The 20780-nt window shown below is 36.8% G+C and overlaps 1 protein-coding gene across 1 annotated transcript in view; it reads right to left on the bottom strand.

Moving 5' to 3' along the window:
• Positions 1 to 266: 266 nt before the first annotated feature.
• The window catches only part of LOC123564633 (testis-expressed protein 2-like), a 64213-nt gene continuing 43699 nt past the window's right edge, over positions 267 to 20780 (bottom strand). The window contains exons 6-8 of the mRNA XM_045358354.2: positions 19633 to 19845; positions 17871 to 17991; positions 267 to 17399 (exon numbers count right to left, since the gene is read on the bottom strand). Coding sequence (XP_045214289.2) covers positions 17289 to 17399; positions 17871 to 17991; positions 19633 to 19845 — 445 coding nt within the window. The 3' untranslated portion in view covers positions 267 to 17288. The remainder of the gene's footprint in view (positions 17400 to 17870; positions 17992 to 19632; positions 19846 to 20780) is intronic.

Below are 20780 nucleotides of genomic sequence, written 5' to 3'. Positions count from 1 at the left end.
CACAGCCGTGAGGGGTTAATGATCCGAAGTCAGTGACCTCAACCGCTCAGTCATGGAGGCCCCTGAACTCAAATTGTATTAATGTCTGCATTAATTTGTATAGAAGATGACTGTGCATTCTATTGATTGCAAATATTATGCAAAAGTAACTGGTAAACATTTTTACTTCAAAATTAGGGATGGGGGCCGGCATAGGTTCGAGTGCCTGACATTATGTAAAATGAATTTTAAAGATATTCTTAAGTAATAAATAACAAACCTTTCCAGAAAGTCAACATTTATTATTTTGACAATTTTATCAATGGAAATCTCATAAACATATCTTTGAAATCTACACCTCACATATTTCCTGCATACAATACCTAAATCACTGAATGTTTAAAAGTCATTTTTGATTTAACAGAATTTGCTACATATTCATTACGCGTTGGTATGTACTAGTACATCTGTGAACAAGAGGACCATGATGGTCCTGAATCGCTCACCTATCCCCACATGACCCAGTGTTGAACTGAGTATGAAGTCGTTATTTCTATTATTTGTCATAGTGACCTAGGTTTTGAGCATATGTGACCTAGATATCATCAAGATAAAAAATTCTGACCAATTTTCATGAACTCCATTGAAAAATATGACCTCTAGAGAGGTCACAAGGTTTTTCTATTATTTGACCTAATGACCTAGTTTTTGAAGGTACGTGACCCACTTTTAAACCTGACCTAGATATCATCAAGGTGAACAATCTCACCGATTTTCATGAAGATCTCGTGAAAAATATGGCCTCTAGAGAGGTCACAAGGTTTTTCTATTTTTCAACCTACTGACCTAGTTTTTGACCGCACATGACCCAGTTACGAACTTGACCTAGATATCATCAAGCTGAACATTCTCATTAATTTTCATGAAGATCCATTGAGAAATATGGCCTCTAGAAAGGTCACAAGGTTTTTCTATTTTTAGACCTACTGACCTAGTTTTTGACCGCACGTGACCCAGTTTCGAATTTGATCTAGATATCATCAAGGTGAACATTCTGACCTACTTCCATGAAGATCTCTTGAAAAATATGGCCTCTAAAGAGGTCACAAGGTTTTTCTATTTTTAGATCTACTGACCTAGTTATTGACCGCACATGACCCAGTTTCGAACCTGACCTAGATATCATCAAGGTGAACATTCTGACCAATTTTCATAAAGATCCCGCGAAAAATATGGCCTCTAGAGAGGTCACAAATTTTTTTATTTTCAGACCTACTGACCTAGTTTTTGACCGCACGTGACCCAGTTTCAAACTTGAGCTAGAGATCATCAAGGTGAACATTCTGACCAATTTCTATGAAGATCCATTGAGAAATATGGCCTCTAGAGAGGTCACAAGGTTTTTCTATTTTTAGACCTACTGACCTAGTTTTTGACCCCACGTGACCCAGTTTCGAACTTGACCTAGATATCATCTAGGTTAACATTCTGACCAATATTCATGAAGATCTCTTGAAAAATATGGCCTCTAGAGAGGTCACAATGTTTTTCTATTTTTAGATCTACTGACCTAGTTTTTGACCCCACGTGACCCAGTTTCGAACTTGATCTAGATATCATCAAGATGAACAATCTGACTAATTTTCATGAAGATCCATTGAGAAATATGGCCTCTAGAGAGGTCACAAGGTTTTTCTATTTTTAGACCTACTGACCTAGTTTTTGACCCCACGTGACCCAGTTTCGAACTTGACCTAGATATCATCAAGGTGAACATTCTGACCAATATTCATGAAGATCTCTTGAAAAAAATAGCCTCTAGAGAGGTCACAAGGTTTTTCTATTTTTAGATCTACTGACCTAGTTTTTGACCCCACGTGACCCAGTTTCGAACTTGACCTAGATATCATCAAGATGAACATTCTGACCAATTTTCATGAAGATCCATTGAGAAATATGGCCTCTAGAGAGGTCACAAGGTTTTTCTATTTTTAGACCTACTGACCTAGTTTTTGACCCCACGTGAATCAGTTTCGAACTTGACCTAGATATCATCAAGGTGAACATTCTGACCAATTTTCATGAAGATCTCATGAAAAATATGGCCTCTAGAGAGGTCACAAGGTTTTTCTATTTTTAGATCTACTGACCTAGTTTTTGACCGCACGTGACCCAGTTTCGAACTTGACCTAGATATCATCAAGATGAACATTCTGACCAACTTTCATAAAGATCCCATGAAAAATGTGACCTCTAGAGTGGTCACAAGCAAAAGTTTACGGACTGACGGACGGACGGACGGACGGACGGACGACGGACGCCACGCGATCACAAAAGCTCACCTTGTCACTTTGTGACAGGTGAGCTAAAAATGCCAAAACATATTATATTCCAACAATCAAACATTTTTAAAGAATACTTCTAAATTGTCTGAAACATGAAATCTGTTCACACGAAGGTGTGTAATAAACTACAATGATTAAAACACTTTACCTTCTACTTGCTATTTTGTCAATAGCTAAAATACTACCGAGAGTACTCTTGCAATTTTTGAACAACATAATGGTAATAACACATCATAAATCGAGCAATGATATAATTTTGATTATTTTATTACCTCACCACATTTTTTAGAAGTCAGATATATCTAGAAAAAAAGTTGTGCTTTTATATGAATGAGTGTATACAGTTTAATTTTGGCATCAGAACAATGTTTTTTTTCTACTATTTGTCAAGTTCTTACCTCATTATCTGTTTCACTTGTTTGATTTTTAATCCCCCGCCACAAGTGGTGGGGGGTTATAGGAATGGTCTCCGTCCGTCCTTCCTTCTGTCCTTCCGTCTGTCCGTAACACTTTCGTGTCCGCTTCATATCTCCTAAACCCCTTGAAGGATTTTCATGAAACTTGGGTCAAATGATCACCTCATCAAGACGATGTGCAGAACCCATGAGTCAGCCTTGTCGGCTCAAGGTCAAGGTCACAACTCAAGGTCAAAGGTTTGAGCCTGCCATTTTGTGTCCGCTCTGTATCTCCTGAACCCCTTGAAGGAATTTTATAAAACTTGGGTCAAATGATCACCTCAAGACGATGTGCAGAACCCATGAGTCAGCCATGCCGGCTCAAGGTCAAAGTCACAACTTAGGGTCAAAGGTTTGAGCCTTCCATTTTGTGTCCGCTCTATATCTCCTAAACCCCTTGAAGGATTTTCATGAAACTTGGGTCAAATGATCACCTTATCAAGACGATGTGCAGAACCCACGAGTCAGCCATGCCGACTCAAGGTCACAACTTAGGGTCAAAGGTTTGAGCCTTCCATTTTGTGTCCGCTCTATATCTCCTAAACCTCTTAAAGGATTTTCATGAAACTTGGGTCAAATGATTATCTCATCAAGACGATGTGCAGAACCCATGAGTCAGCCTTGTCGGCTCAAGGTCAAGGTCACAACTCAAGGTCAAATGTTTGAGCCTTCCATTTTGTGTCCGCTCTGTATCTCCTAAACCCCTTGAAGGAATTTTATAAAACTTGGGTCAAATGATCACCTCATCAAGACGATGTGCAGAACCCATGAGTCAGTCATGCTGGCTCAAGGTCAAGGTCACAACTTAGGGTCAAAGGTTTGAGCCTTCCATTTTGTGTCCGCTCTATATCTCCTAAACCCCTTGACGGATTTTCATCAAACTTGGGTCAAACGATCACCTCATCAAGGCGATGCGCAGAACTTATGAGTTAGCCATGTCGGCTCAAGGTCAAGGTCACAACTGAAGGTCAAAGGTTTGAGCCTTCCATTTTGTGTCCGCTCTATATCTCCTAAACCCCTTGAAGGTATTTTATAAAACTTGGGTCAAATGATTACCTCATCAAAACAATGTGCAGAAATTATGAGTCAACCATGCCAGCTCAAGGTCAAGGTCACAACTAAGGGTCGAAGGTTTGAGCCTTCCATTTTGTGTCCGCTCTGTATCTCCTAAACCCCTTGAAGGATTTTCATCAAACTTGGGTCAAATGATCACCTCATCAAGAACTCATGAGTCAGCCATGTCAACTCAAGGTCAATGTCACAACTAAGGTCAAAGGTTTCAGCTCTGTATCTCCAAAACCCCTTGAAGGATTTTAATGAAACTTGGGTCAAATGATCACCTCATCAAGACGTTGTGCAGAATTCATGAGTCAGCCATGTCAGTTCAAGGTCAAGGTCACAGCTAAAATAAATAGTTTACCCTTTCACTATCCATAGCAGTGGCAGGGGATTTAGCTGTCTTTCAGACTGCCTTGTTCATAACTAGAATGAGGTCAACAATGAATAAAGTTATATGACAGTATACTTTGATTATTAAGTTCTGATTTGTCATCAACAATATAATCTTTTACGTGTATGCTAGCTAAAATTTAAAGTAGATGGCTCTGAAGGCACTGTATTTCTCACATGACCTAGTTCTTCCCCAAGACAACCTAGTATCTAATTTGATATAGAGTCCAATAAAACAAACATTCTGACCATGTTTTATGTAAATCAGGATGATCATTAACCAAGTTTTTAAATGATTTGGCCTAAGAACTACTTTTGACCTACGACAACTTTATCTTAATTTTAACCTTTAGCCCGCCAGTGGCAAGTGATATTGTCTTTGCCACCAGTGCAGACCAAGATCAGCCTGCACATCCGCGTGCAGGCTGATCATGGTATGCACAGTTTGCTATTCAGTCAGTAAATTTTCGGTGAACACCCCTTTGAATAATAAATGGTATTGCCCATCATTCATCTAGAAATTTAGCAGGCTAAGGGTTAAACAGACAATCATTTTGACTCATGATATCAGGTAGAAAATATGGCCTCTTGAGTGTTAACAAGTTTTCTAGATTTGATCCAATGACCTAGTTCCTGAACTTAGATGATCCACTTTCAAACTTGACCTATAGATTTAATGGTGGCAAACATTCGGTTGAATTTTTATGAAGATCAAGCACAAGATGTGGCCTTTAAAAAGTTAATAATTTGAATTAATGACCCAATTTCTAAACTTTGATGATCAAGTTTCAACTTCATCTAGATTTCATAGAGGCAATCATTAGAGTTTAGAGTGGTAAAAAATTGTTTCTATTACGTTACATAGGTACCTATTTTTTTTTTACCTTAGATACCTCAGTTTCAAATTTGACCCAGATTTAAGAGACAAATATTCTGACAAAGTTTTATGACGACCGTCACTTAGAAAATGTGGCCTCTAAAGTGTTATACATTTGTAATAGTTTTTTTATAGTTTGACCTTGTCACACAGTTTAAGACCTACTCAGGTACCAGTAACTTAGTTTTAAACTGAACCGAGACTTCATAACTGCAAAACTTGTAACAAAGATTTATGATAATCAAGTAGAAAATATTGCCTCTACAGTGTTAACATTACTTTTCTATGATTTGATATAAAGATCTACTTTTTGACCTTTGGCAGTTAACTTAGATTTCATGGAGACAAAATTCTAAAAAAGTTTTATGAAGATCAGGTAGAAAATGTGGCCTCAAAAAGTTAACAAAAATTATCTATGTTTTAACCTGTTCACCTAGTTTTGGACCCTAGATGATTGTTTCAAACACATGCAAAATTATACTGTGGGAAATATTCTGACCATGTTTCATAAAGATTGGGCAAAAACTGTGATCTCTAGAGAGATTTAACCATTATCATGCTGGACACAATTGATTCTGCCTTTGCGACCAGTGTAGATCAAGATTTGCACTGTTCGCCATTCAGTCAGTATCTTTTTGGTAAACACCTCTTTTAACGGTTAATGGTACTGTCCAAATTGACAAATGGACAAGTTCATTATAGAAATTTAGCAGGGTAAGGGTTAACAGTAATCTGTTGCTGACATACGACAAACAACATAAAGCAGACACAGGAGTATCACAATAAAAGTACTTCGAGTATTTTCAAACATATCTATAAACAAATTGAGGACTAGATCTTTTGATCAATTTATAATTAGGATATAAATCTTAGAAATACACACCAAAGTATGAAACCTCCACTTCTTTAATTAAGCCACAAAAATTGGGCTCTGAAAGTTTCAAAGGAAAACATCCTCAGATTTTTTTTTTATTTACTTGAAAAATGACTGAATAAGGGTTCTTTGTTGCTTTTTATTCAATAAAAATAAATCATGTACTTTCTATACTGAAATGCAATATGATGCTGTGAGAGTGAATACCTTTTAAACTGTATTAAGAGGGCCAGCATGGACCTCAGTTGCTCACCTAAACACTTGTAAATTTTCAACATTACTCAATCAAGGTGGTGTAAACAGTTTGTTAATTTTGAACTACAATATATCATCAACTTATACATTCCACATAGCATAATAACACCGCACAATGAAAGCAACATCAGTACAATGTACACCAAATTCCATTTAATACTGTGAGTTACTAAAGCAGCTTTAAAAGGCAAATTATATAAAGTTAGTAACGCCCAACTGTTCTTATTCAAAAACAGAATTGAAATGTGATTGAAATTGTTGCAGTACTGCTCTCCATATATTTCGTATATCTGAGCTAATAAAATGACCAAGTGACATAGTTTTTGACCCCCAGATGACCCAGTTTTAAACTAGATGTGTGTCCATAGGACACAGGTGGCCCCACTCCTGCCACTGTAACATGGTTTAATGACTCAGGTTAAACAATTTTAAAGATGTTTGCAACACAAACTGTTAAGAACCTTATGTGTATTTTTCACTTAGTTGGCCATAACTCTGGCCGAGTAAAATCCTAAAGAGAACACTTCATAGGCTATAAAACAATCCTCTAATGTTTTATGATTCTAGGTCAAGTACATTTTAACATACATGTTTCACAAACTTTTTTTTTTAAGTAAGTCTGGACAAGAAGTCTGGTCTTGTGTAGTGAAATAATGACTGAAGGTAAAATATTTTCGGAGCTACGCGTGACAAAACATTAAAATGACAATTTTTTCCTAGGTCAGGGGCCATAACTCCTACAAGACTGAATGAATCCGGACGCGAAACCACAGGTGCACAACTGCACATGCTGACCAACATTCCTGTAAACTTTGGTAACTCTAGGTCAAATACTTTTGGAGCTACGCGCAACACAACATTAAAATGACCAATTTTTAACTAAGTCAGGGGCCATAACTCCTACAAGACTGAATGAATCTGGATTCAAAACCCCATGTGCACAACTGCACATGCTGGCCAACATTCCTGTAAACTTTGGTCAAATACTTTTGGAGCTACGCGCAACACAACATTAAAATGACCAATTTTTAACTAAGTCAGGAGCCATAACTCCTACAATACTGAATGAATCTGGACGCAAAACCCTAGGTGCACAACTGCACATGCTGACCAACATTCCTGTAAACTTTGGTGACTCTAGGTCAAATACTTTTGGAGCTACACGCGACATAACATTAAAATGACCAATTTTTTACTAAGTCAGGGGCCATAACTCCTACACGAGTGAATGAATCCGGACAGGAAACCCCAGGTGCACAACTACACATGCTGACCAAAATTCCTGTAAAGTTTTGTGACTCTACGTCAAATACTTTTGGAGCTAGGCGCGACACAACATTCTCGGAAGGACAGACAGACGGAAGGACAGACGGACAAGAGCAAATCTGTAGGCCCCCATCACTCATATTTCAGAGACTAACATTCTGAAAAAAGTTCATGTTAATCACGTATAAAATATGGCCTTTAGAATATCCTAACTTTTACCTTAATTGGTGAACTAATAACATTCAAGACATTTCTCATACATACTTTAACAACTATACAGAAAAAGTCTATTTTCTGATTATTTCATGTAAAAATATGACATTAACATTAACAAATAACAAAAGAGAAATCAGATAGTATGCAATATAATACCTCATCCCAAAATCAACAACAAGAGGACCATGATGGTCCTGAATCGCTCACCTCTTCCCACATGACCCAGTTTTGAGTATGACGTCGTTTTTTCTATTATTTGACATAGTGACCTAGTTTTTGAGCTCATGTGACCCAGTTTTGAACTTGACCTAGAAATTATCAAGATAAAAATTCTGACCAATTTTCATGAAGATCCATTGAAAAATACGGTCTCTATAGAGGTCACAAGGTTTTTCTATTATTTGACCTATGGACCTAGTTTTCGAAGGTACGTGACCCTGTTTTGAACTTTACCTAGATATCATCAAGGTGAACATTCTCACTAATTTTCATGAAGATCTCATGAAAAATATGGCCTCTAGAGAGGTCACAAGGTTTTTCTATTTTCATACCTACTGACCTAGTTTTTGACCGCACGTGACCCAGTTTCAAAACTGACCTAGATACTATCAAGGTGAACATTCAGATCAATTTTCATGAAGATCCATTGAAAAATATGGCCTCTAGAGAGGTCACAAGGTTTTTCTAATTTTAGACTTACTGACCTAGTTTTTGACCGCAGTTGACCCAGTTTCAAACTTGACCTAGACATCATCAAGATGAACATTCAGACCAACTTTCATACAGATCCCATGAAAAGTTTGGCCTCTAGAGAGGTCACAAGGTTTTTTTATTATTTGACCTACTGACCTAGTTTTTTAAGGCACGTGACCCAGTATCAAACTTGACCTAGATATCATAAAGGTGAACATTCTGACCAATTTTCATGAAGATCCATTCAAGGGTATGGCCTCTAGAGAGGTCACAAGGTTTTTCTATTTTAAGACCTACTGACCTAGTTTTTGATCGCAGTTGACCCAGTTTCAAACTTGACCTATATATCATCAAGATAAACATTCAGACCAACTTTCATACAGATCCCATGAAAAATATGGCCTCTAGAGAGGTCACAACGTTTTTTCATTATTTGACCTACTGACCTACTTTTTGTAGGCACGTGACCCACTTTCAAACTTGACCTAGATATCATCAAGATGAACATTCAGACCAACTTATATACAGATCCCATGAAAAATATGGCCTCTAGAGAGGTCACAAGGTTTTTCTATTATTTGACCTACTGACCTAGTTTTTGATGGCACGTGACCCACTTTCAAACTTGACCTAGATATCATCAAGGTGAACATTCCGACCAATTTTCATAAAGATGTTGTGAAATATATGGCCTCTAGAGAGGTCACAAGGTTTTTCTATTTTTAGACCTACTGACCTAGTTTTTGATGGCACGTGACCCAGTTTCGAACTTGACCTAGACATCATCAAGATGAACACTCTGACCAACTTTCATAAAGATCCCATGAAAAATGTGACCTCTAGAGTGGTCACAAGCAAAATTTTACGGACAGACGCACGGACGGACGACAGACACCACGCGATCACAAAAGCTCACCTTGTCACTTTGTGACAGGTGAGCTAACAAAAACAACAAACAAATAACAGAATCAAATGCATGTATATATAATATTTATTATTAAATAACATTTAACTCATAAAATAAATGTGTTTTTAAAGGCTTCCTTTAACCAAGAGCTATAAATAAAAAAAACAACAATATCCTACCCACACAAATATACTCAGCTTTGTTTTTGCAAAGCATTCTGACTTACTTGGAACATATAAACATGTATCATATTATTTAAGTTTAAGCCTATTTAACAATTTGCAGTTTCTCGTCCTTTCCAGTTATAAACAATGTCAGAAACTCAATGCCAATAAATACCAATTTTCAAGCTGTTTTGGATACAGATATATACAGTACTAGATAAATGGACACAGCTTAAATAATTGATGACTCATGCCTGGTTTCATCAGTATTAAGGTAGTTATGCACATTTGGATCTATTTTTAAAGTCTGATTTTTCAAAACTTTAGAATATATTTAGAAAATCCAGCAATTAAAAAGATAGGGTCATGTACTTGATTGTTTTTTATAGACTTGATTTAAAAAGAGTGGACCTCAAACAAGTTTTTATAATGGGAGTCTATGGGAAAATCACAATTTTGATGATCTTTCCACAAGTATAATTTTTTCTACCACAGTTGTAAATTAACATATGGGCTGTCATCAGGTGAACAAAATGTATAGTGTGCTTGCTTTTGAGAGATTGCCCATGATTAAAGATGAACATTTTAATATCATATTTATCTTCAGAAGGATAGTAAGGCTTTATTCTATGTTACCTGGATAAACAACATTAAGCTATCACTTTCAGTTCATCAAACATGCAGAACTACCTTAAACACTGAACTGCAGAAGAGAAATGAAAAATATTCAGTATCTACGAAAGATTCAAAAACCTGTGGATTTCAGTACTGGTAATACAGAAATAAATTACGTATAAAAAGGATCTGATTTCTACAAAAATACATAAAATGATATGAATCAACAAGAGGGTCATGATGACCCTGGATCGCTCACCTGAGTAATATGAGCTACATGTTTCAAATGTCAAACTGATGATAAAATATTAAGAAAGTCAGCAGGTCACATTCATGGTCAATGAAATTCAGTTTTACGATTTGTGTGCAAAACTGTGTAAGTCATCAATATTTCAAGGCTTTATCTTAAAAAACAAGAAAGTAGGTCTTTAGGTCAAGGTCACAATCAAGTGACATCATATTACTTGGGGTCATCAGGTAATTATAATTAAATAGTGTTGGAAATAGGATCAGATGATTTTTAAGAAATTTTCCTATATAACTCACATAATAACTCAGTGACCCAAAGGCAAGGCCTCTTTAAACCCCAGGGGCATAATTTGAATAATTTTGGTAGAGGACTTCTAGACAATGCATCATACCAAATATCAAAAGCCTAGGTTGTATGGTTTCTGACGAGAAGATTTTTAAAGCTTTTTCCTATGTAAGTCTATATAAAACTTGGGACCCCTAGGGCAGGGCCTCGTTTCACCCCAGGGGTACAATTTGAACAATTTTGGTTGAGGACCATAAGACAATGCTACAAGCCAAATATCAAAGGTCTAAAAGTTGTGGTTTCAGATAAGAAGATTTTTAAACTTTTTTTCCTATATAAGTCTATGTAAAACTTGCAACCCCAGGGGCGGGGCCATATTTGATCCTAGGTGGACAATTTGGACAATCTTGGTAGAGGACCACTAGATGATGCTACATACCAAATATCAAAGCCCTAGGCCTTGTGGTTTTGGACAAGAAGATTTTCAAAGTTTTCTGTATATATAACTCTATATAAACCAGGTGACCCCCGGGGCAGGGCCATATTTGACCCTAGGGGGATAATTTGAACAGTTTGGTAGAGGACCACTAGATGATGCTACATACCAAATATCAAAGCCCTAGGACTTGTGGTTGTGTACAAGAAGATTTTCAAAGTTTTCCCTATATAACTCTATATAAACCATGTGACCCCCGGGGCAGGGCCATATTTGACCCTTGGGGGATAATTTGAACAATCTTGGTAGAGGACCACTAGATGATGCTACATACCAAATATCAAAGCCCTAGGCCTTGTGGTTTTGTACAAGAAGATTTTCAAAGTTTTCCCTATATAAGTCTATATAAACCATGTGACACCCGGGGAGGGGCCATATTTGACCCTAGGGGGATAATTTGAACAATTTTGGTAGAGGACCACTAGATGATGCTACACACCAGATATCAAAGCCCTAGGCCATGTGGTTTTGGACAAGAAGATTTTTCAAAGTTTTCCCTATATAACGCTATATAAACCATGTGACCCCTGGGGCGGGGCCATATTTGACCCTAGGGGGATAATTTGAATAATTTTGGTAGAGGACCACTAGATGATGCTACAAACCAGATAACAAAGCCCTAGGCCATGTGGTTTTGGACAAGAAGATTTTCAAAGTTTTCCCTATATAACACTATATAAACCATGTGACCCCCGGGGCAGGGCCATATTTGACCCTAGGGGAATAATTTGAACAATCTTGGTAGAGGACCAATAGATGATGCTACATACCAAATATCAAAGCCCTAGGCCTTGTGGTTTTGTACAAGAAGATTTTCAAAGTTTTCCCTATATAAGTCTATATAAACCACGTGACCCCCGGGGCAGGGCCATATTTGACCCTAGGGGGATAATTTGAACAATTTTGGTAGAGGACCACTAGATGATGCTACATACCAAATATCAAAGCCCTAGGACTTGTGGTTGTGTACAAGAAGATTTTCAAAGTTTTCCCTATATAACTCTATATAAACCATGTGACCCCCGGGGCAGGGCCATATTTGACCCTTGGGGGATAATTTGAACAATCTTGGTAGAGGACCACTAGATGATGCTACATACCAAATATCAAAGCCCTAGGCCTTGTGGTTTTGTACAAGAAGATTTTCAAAGTTTTCCCTATATAAGTCTATATAAACCATGTGACACCCGGGGAGGGGCCATATTTGACCCTACGGGGATAATTTGAACAATTTTGGTAGAGGACTACTAGATGATGCTACACACAAGATATCAAAGCCCTAGGCCATGTGGTTTTGGACAAGAAGATTTTTCAAAGTTTTCCCTATATAACGCTATATAAACCATGTGACCCCTGGGGCGGGGCCATATTTGACCCTAGGGGGATAATTTAAATCATCTTGGTAGAGGACCAATAGATGATGCTACATACCAAATATCAAAGCCCTAGGCCATGTGGTTTTGTACAAGAAGATTTTCAAAGTTTTCCGTATATAACTCTATATAAACCGTGTGACCCCCGGGGCGGGACATATTTGACCCTAGGGGGATAATTTAAACAATCTTGGTAGAGGACCACTAGATGATGCTACATAACAAATATCAAAGCCCTAGGCCATGTGGTTTTGTACAAGAAGATTTTCAAAGTTTTCACTATATAACACTTTATAAACCATGTGACCCCCGGGGCAGGGCCATATTTGACCCTAGGGGGATAATTTGAACAATCTTGGTAGAGGACCACTAGATGATGCTACACACCAGATATCAAAGCCCTAGGCCATGTGGTTTTGTACAAGAAGATTTTCAAAGTTTTCCCTATATAATTCTATATAAACCATGATTGTGACCCCCGGGGCCGGGCCATATTTGACCCTAGGGGAATAATTTGAACAAACTTGGTTGAGGACCACCAGATGATGCTACATTCCAAATATCAAAGCCCTAGGCCATGTGGTTCTGTACAAGAAGATTTTCAAAGTTTTCCCTATATAACACTATATAAATCATGTGACCCCCGGGGCGGGGCCATATTTGACCCTAGGGGGATAATTTGAACATTTTGGTAGAAGACCACTAGATGATGCTACCCACCAGATATCATAGCCCTAGGCCCTGTGGATTTGGACAAGAAGATTTTTAAAGTTTTTCCTTTCGGTTGCCATGGCAACCAGAGTTCTGCATGGAATTCAATTCTTTGAACAATTTTAAAAGGGGGCCACCCAGGGATCATTCCTGTGAAGTTTGGTGTAATTCTGCCCAGTGGTTTTCAAGAAGATTTTTTTAGGAAATGTTGACGGACAGACGACGCATGCCGGACATTGAGTGGTCACAATAGCTCACCATGAGCTTTTGGCTCAGGTGAGCTAAAAAGTAAAAAGAAAACTTCCTTTTTGATAAACAAGCCTGATCATTTTATGTCAATGGGTCAAAAAGTGTCAGCAAAATTATTATGATGTTATAATACTTCAACCAATGTAAGGCAGACTAGAGGTCTCAAGTCTGTATGTGACAACAGGAAAAGTCATCAGTATATGTTACTACATGGTACGGGAGTGTAAACAGAAGGTAGATGGTATGGGAATGTAAACAGAAGGTAGATGTGCAGGATATGTAACCTATCTATCTGTACTGTCAGGAGTCATTCTGTTAGGAGCGCATGCCTGATTTGTGAAAGGAAATATTGAAATACTACTGTGAAAGTTCCCAGTAGGTAGTGAGACAGTGAAATAAAAGCAAATTGCATGCTAGGTGTAAAATTAAGATTGAAACGAGAGTTTAAAAGCATTAAAAACATTTCCTGATAACCAGATAGTTCAATTCTGTGATAGTTTGCATGAAAAAGAGTCCAAGCTAAGCATGGTGGCATTGTGATGAGGCTGTGTTGTTGCCTGTTGTACTGACTTTACTGATGTATTTGTTCTCAAATGGTATGGGGTTTATAAATAGAAGACAGAATAACACGAAGTAGGACATGCTACTTGATAAAAAGGGATTGTAACTGGAGTGTGAATAATAAATTTGTAAAACAAGGGACAAAATGACTATGTATTTACTTATTATACAACGGATATAATCAAGAAAGAACAGAATGATGCAACCCTTGGCTACATAAAAATATATAAGGCCAGCTTTGATCAAACTGGTCCCAAAAGTACACTATTACAATTAGCAATTTTGACAAGACATGGAAGACCAAGCCTATACTTATTGCACAATAAAGTACACAAGCTACAATATACATAAAACTCCTATTAACCTTTATTGATGCTAGCCTTACATTATAAAAACTTATTGGCTACACTAAATGTGTTTCCCATAACATACTCAAAGAATTACCCTTAGTATGAAAAGACCAAAATCAAATTGTTTTTACTGAAACATATTTAATACTTTTTTTTGTTGGGTTAAATGTCGCACCAACACAAGTATAGGTTATATGGCCCCTTTCCAGCTTTGATGGTGGAGGAAGACCCCGGATGCCTCTCCGTGCAATATTTCATCACAAGCGGGCACCTGGGTAGAACCACCGACCTTCTGTAAGCCAGCTGGATGGCTTCCTCACATGAAGAATTCAACGCCCCGTGTGAGGCTCGAACCCACATTGGTGTGGGGCAAGTGACTGTAAGTCAGGGACCTTAACCACTCGGCCACGGAGGCCCCTATTTAATACTATGTCCTCAGTTTTCATAGATGAATGATAACACATTCAAACAATACTACACTTTGTATACCATAAACAAACAACAAATAAGCATTAAACAAAATAAATATGAATAATGCTACAAAATTACAATGGAAAAATATTTATCAGTATAGCAAAATACAGGATATGACAAATATAATACAGTTTTTTTTTTCATTTAAAAGGTTTACCATCACACCCACATGATCACTGCTAATATTGTTACTTTCTAGCCTTTTATGGAGAAAAAAAACCCAGGTGTCCCTTTATGCAATACTTCAGGCATGGGTGGGCACTAAGGTGGAACCACTGACCTTCCATAACTAGCTGTATGGCTTTCTCACATGAAGAAGTTTTTCAAACTCACTGTGGTTTTGAACCCACAGCTGTAAGGGGCAAGTGAATCAAGCTTTTATGCTAGAGGAAGAATATGGTTGCCCTTACAGCATTATTTAACACATGGGTAGGCACATAAATAACAACCTTATGAAACATTCAGGAACAACATATAAACACAAGGCCTGAGCAAGCAAACTAAGGCATTAATATGTCTGTGTAACTGAACATACTTTACCCTAGCTGTCTGTCAGAATGATTTGTTTTTTTACATACTGACTCTGTTAAGTATTCAAGAAGCATATGCTATTCTGTAGGGCATTTTGCAAACAAACTTCATTAAAGATCAATTAAACATTTCACAAAAATTTGTCTAAATAACATTTCCATTTAACGTTAGGGCAGTTCTATTGTATCAAGTGAAAATTCTTGATAGCCATACATTGCTATGCGTAATTTTGAAGATTGAAATGCAATATATCAGAAATATTTGAGCAACTAATTTTTCTGCTTTGAGAAAAAATATCTATTTTCAAAAAAAAAAAAAAAAAAAAAAAAAAAAAAAAATGAACATAACAAAACTTTAAGCAGTCTCTAACACACAAGTAAATAAATTCAAATAAATTAAATTAACTAATGATAAATATATATCTCTTAACATTTCAAAAAAAAATATGCACCACAGCAAATGTTTATCACATATCAAAAATTTATACAAATTATTGCGAGCCTGATCTGTGAGTAGCCATGATTTTATGTAAAGTACACTTTTTCTTTACTCATGCATTTACAATACTGTGAAATCATTAATATTTGTGGGGGACTAATTTTGTGGATTTCGTGGTTGAGTCAATATACGAAATTTAATCCCAAAGAACAAATAAAATTCAAATTCATTTTGTTCTAAAGTTGAAATCCACGAATTCACATCCCCACGTAATTGCTGATTTGACCAAAACCACAAAATTTCATGCACACGAATTTAAAACTTTTGTAACTTTCAAAATCAAATGGTGAACAACTTTGTTCCTTTCAAAATCAAATGGGGGATAACTTTTAACGACTGAAACATATCTTTTTTGTCAGTTTCACTGCATTTTAAGCAAAATAAAACTAGAGTTGTCACAGGAGTGAGGAATTATACCCCCACAATATAGCCTTGTCACAGAATTAAGCCAATGTTAAAGCCGAACTTGCTTGACCTCTGACCTACTGACCTCAAAATCAATACAGGTCATCTGCTGGTCATGATCAACCTCCCTATTAAGTTTCATGATCCTCGGCCCAAGCGTTCTCAAGTTACTGTCTGGAAAATGTTTAAATGTTCTGGGTCACTTTGACCCTTTGGAACTCAAAATTGATAAGGGTCATCTGCTGGTCATAACCAATCTCACTATAAAGTTTCGTGATCCTAGTCCAAAGTATTCTAAGTTATTGTCCGAAAACCATTTTAAATGTTCCAGGTCACTGTGACCTTGACCTGTGACCTACTGACCTCAAAATCCTAAGGGGTCATCTGCTGGTCATAACCAAACTCCTTATCAATTTTCATGATCCTAGGCACAAGCGTTCTCAAGTTATCATCCGGAAACTGTTTATCTGTTTCGTGTCATTGTGACCTTGACCTTTGACCTTCTAACTTCAAAGTCGAACCTGACATGTATTTTATCATGTTACACCCGTGTACAAAAAATTATGATCCTAGATCAAAGAGTTCTCAAGTTATCAACCAGAAACCGTATAACTGTTACGAGTCACTGTGACCTTGACCTTTGACCTACCAACCCCAAAGTTGAACCTGACCTGTATTTTATCATGTTACACCTGTGTACAAAAAATCATGATCCTAGACACAAGCATTCTCAAGTTATCATCCGGAAACCGTTAACTGTTCCGAGTCACTGTGACCTTGACCTTTGACCTACTAACCCCGAAGTCGAACCTGACCTGTATTTTCTGATGTTATACCTGTGTACCAAAAATTATTTAAATCGGTCATGCCTTTCATGAGTTATCGTCCGGAAACCATGAAAACCAACGGACCGACCGACAAGCTCACTCCTATATACCCCCCTCAAACTTCGTTTTGTGGGGGTATAATGAACTTGAATGTTGAATATTGTATAAAATGCTTATTCAAATTCAGAAGTCATTCTCGGAATGTGGTACATCTGTAGTGGCAGCGTCAACTTCAACACCAGGCATTAGAATAGGAATTACAAGGTCATCCATGTTTGGCATCACAAACACATGCTGAAAAATGTAAACGTTTGTACATTTCTTGGTTTAAATTTCACTTCAAAAGTATTTAATAGGGAAAATTTGGCCTACATCTCCAGACTAAAAGTGAAATACTGACCATACCATGAGGTCTGGTGTTGCTAAAACTATATTACAATTAGAATGTTTAAGGTACAAGTTCTGACTTTCTTTAAATCAATAATAAAATCAAGAAATCTTTCTTTTAACCCTTATCATGGTGACAAGACTGATTCTGCCTCTGTTGAACAGTGTAGATCATGATCAGCCTGCACATCTGTGCAGTCTGATCATAATCTGCACTGTTCGCCATTCAGTCAGTATCTTTTTGGTAAACACCCCTTTTAACGGTTAACTGTACTGTCCAAATTGAAAGATGGACAAGTTCATTATATGAAATTTAGCAGGGTAAAGGCTAGAACACTAAAGTATCTTTACTATTGTACAGAAAGCCAAGATACAAACCTGAAACTCCATAGCCAGTTTTTTCTCAATCCAGTCTGTAATATGACTCATTGTTACCTCCCTTTCACCAACCTTTGGTTTAGCAACTAGCCATAGCTGTGGATTACCACGGAAACCATACCTAACAAACAGAAGGCCAATGACATACTACATTTTGTTACAACAGTAATTCAGTAGAGTATTGACATATTTCAAAGGATTAAGAGTTGCAAAAACATTTTACCCGATAGAACTTAAAAGGACTAGACTTCAGATAAAATGATACAAAAACATTTCAGTATAGTTTGTCACAAATCAAAATCTTATATTTTTAGTAGGATTGTGACAATGCTATAAAGACCATTTAAATTCTAACTATATTACATCAATTCTTTTACTGTGTTTCTAATGCTTTTGAATGTTTTCTACATACTTACACACTTAGTCTAGATGTTTTTTAAACAGATACTACTAAAAGCTCCCCAGATTACCTCGTCTTTTAATTTTACATGTTAAATTTTTCTATCATAAATAAATATTGTCCAAAGTGCACCAAATTATCTTATGTTCAGGTTCAGTAAAACTAATGGAAGTGTCTTCTAAATTTCAAAAATTTCGACATAAATCTGGCGGCATGCTTCTCTCACTTTGTCTACAAAAAAATAGTCAAACAGTAGACAGATTCAAGAATACTGAATGAGTTATACATAATGCTGATGTAATGTATAAAATTCTAACATGGCTCAACTCATCTGCCAGTTAAACAAAGAAGAAGGTCAAGCTCTGTATATTCTGCGATAAACAACTGTTAATGCACAGAACCATACAAGACCATTATACTGCATGACATCCAGTTCATCATTACACAGTTAAATGAAGCCCAGCATAATTTTCATCAAGGAATTTCAGTGAGCAGGGAAGAATGGAAACAATCAAGGCCTTCTTGTCATTTATCGTCTTATCTACCACGGCGCATCATTCAGATGCTTAAATATTAAATCATCCTGAACTCTGAACTGCGATAAATCAGTCAATGAACTACTCGAAGGCCTAGTTTATTTTTTTAAATCTAAACTGTCTTCCTCAACATCAGCTCAGGCACCTCTTGTCATAGAGCTAGAACCACAAATTTTCTGAAGTAGAAGATTTCAGCCATTCAAAGATAAGAAGCTTTCATAGTCACTAAGCCATGCAGTCCTCCTTAAATTATATCTAAGTCAGCTGGATTGCAATTTGTTACAAGTAAGGAATTCTACACCATTAGGAGAAATGAACCAATACTGTTGAGCAAAAAGTGACTAACATCCTACCATTTTCACCAGTCAGACCCATAGAAAAGTTTATTTATTTAAGGATGACCTGATTGGCCTTAATTTTAACTACTTACAAAACACATTGAACATGTAAAACCTGAGTGACTTGTAATATGACTAAGCAATATTTTTCATCATAAATTATGATAAAGTATTGCTTATGTATCATTCTTGTCCTCGTCTAGCCATGCATTAGGCAATCTGGCATTCTGCACTTCATAATTACTTTATTTCATTTGTGCATCTACTGGTGGATACAGGACACCATAGTACAAAGTTATACTGCTGTGAAGTCATTACATTTTGTTGGCATGTACTTAAATGGTTTTTCCTAAGACAGCTATTTGGTGAGGGCTTCTATTTGTTTGTATTAAATTTTGTGAACTGACACAACCACAAATTCGAATTAGTTCCACACAAAATTTATGATTTTACAGCAATAGCTCGCCATCTCCTGTAAGAATACATACCACAGTCTATCTGATGGTGGAGGTGGTATATTCACAGCAAGTGTTCCACTCAGCTTCTGTACCTCCACAGTGAGAATGAGAGGTGTGTTGGAGACCCCTGTCATTGCTTTCTTGATGTATTTGTTCTCTGTTGCACTTTGGAAATATTTAGATGCAGCAATCTTGTTGATATACTTCATAATTTTCTTACCAGTTCCACCAGACTGACCTGATCTGTAAATTCAATTATTTATACAATTAAAGCTGTTTGTAAAACTTACCAGTGGGCTATAGTGGCCCTAAGTTGTTTTCCTTAAATTGATTTTTTGATCTTGAATATATGTATGACCCTCTGAATCATATTATGGTAACAACTGTGTTTAGTATAAAAAACATAAATCAGGTCATGTGCCCGCATTTGAACAACAAGAGCATCGCCTTGCGGGTGCTGACGCTCATCTGATTTTTTTTGTGTAATAGAAATATTGTCCTACCCATGATTTTCTAAGTCTAAAAAGGGCCATCATTCTTGCAAAAAGCAGGATAGAGTTATGTTTCTTGATGTACAGTGTCCACTTATGATGGTGAAAAACTGTTGCAAGTTTTAAAGCAATAGCTTTGATAGTTTATGAGAAAAGTTGACTTAAACATAATACTCAACCAAGAAAATGATTTTCTAAGTCCAAAAGGGGCAATAATTATTGCAAAAAGCAGGATGGAGTTATGTTGCTTGCTGTACAGGGTCAGCTTATGATGGTGAACAAGTGTTGCAAGTTTCAAAGCAATAGCTTTGATAGTTTAAGAGAAAAAGTTGACCTAAACATAAAACTTAACCAAGAAATCTGATATTTTCTAAGTCCAAAAGGGGCCATAAATCTTGCAAAAAGCAGGACGGAGTTATGTTTCTTGCTGTACAGGGTCAACTTATGATGGTGAACAAGTGTTGCAAGTTTTAAAGCAATAGCTTTGATAGTTTAGGATAAAAGCTGACCTAAACATAAAACTTAACCAAGAAAACTGATTTTCTAAGTCCAAAAGGGGCAATATATCTTGCAAAAAGCAAGATGGAGTTATGTTTCTTGATGTACAGGGTCTGCTTATGATGGTGAACAAGTATTCCAAGTTTCAAAGCAATAGCTTTGATAGTTTAGGAGAAAAGCTGACCTAAA

This window comes from Mercenaria mercenaria, chromosome 2 (genome assembly GCF_021730395.1).
Source record: "Mercenaria mercenaria strain notata chromosome 2, MADL_Memer_1, whole genome shotgun sequence".
Classification (NCBI taxonomy): domain Eukaryota; kingdom Metazoa; phylum Mollusca; class Bivalvia; order Venerida; family Veneridae; genus Mercenaria; species Mercenaria mercenaria.
Note: the sequence above shows the minus strand (reverse complement) of the source record. Positions and strands in the feature narration are given on the sequence as shown.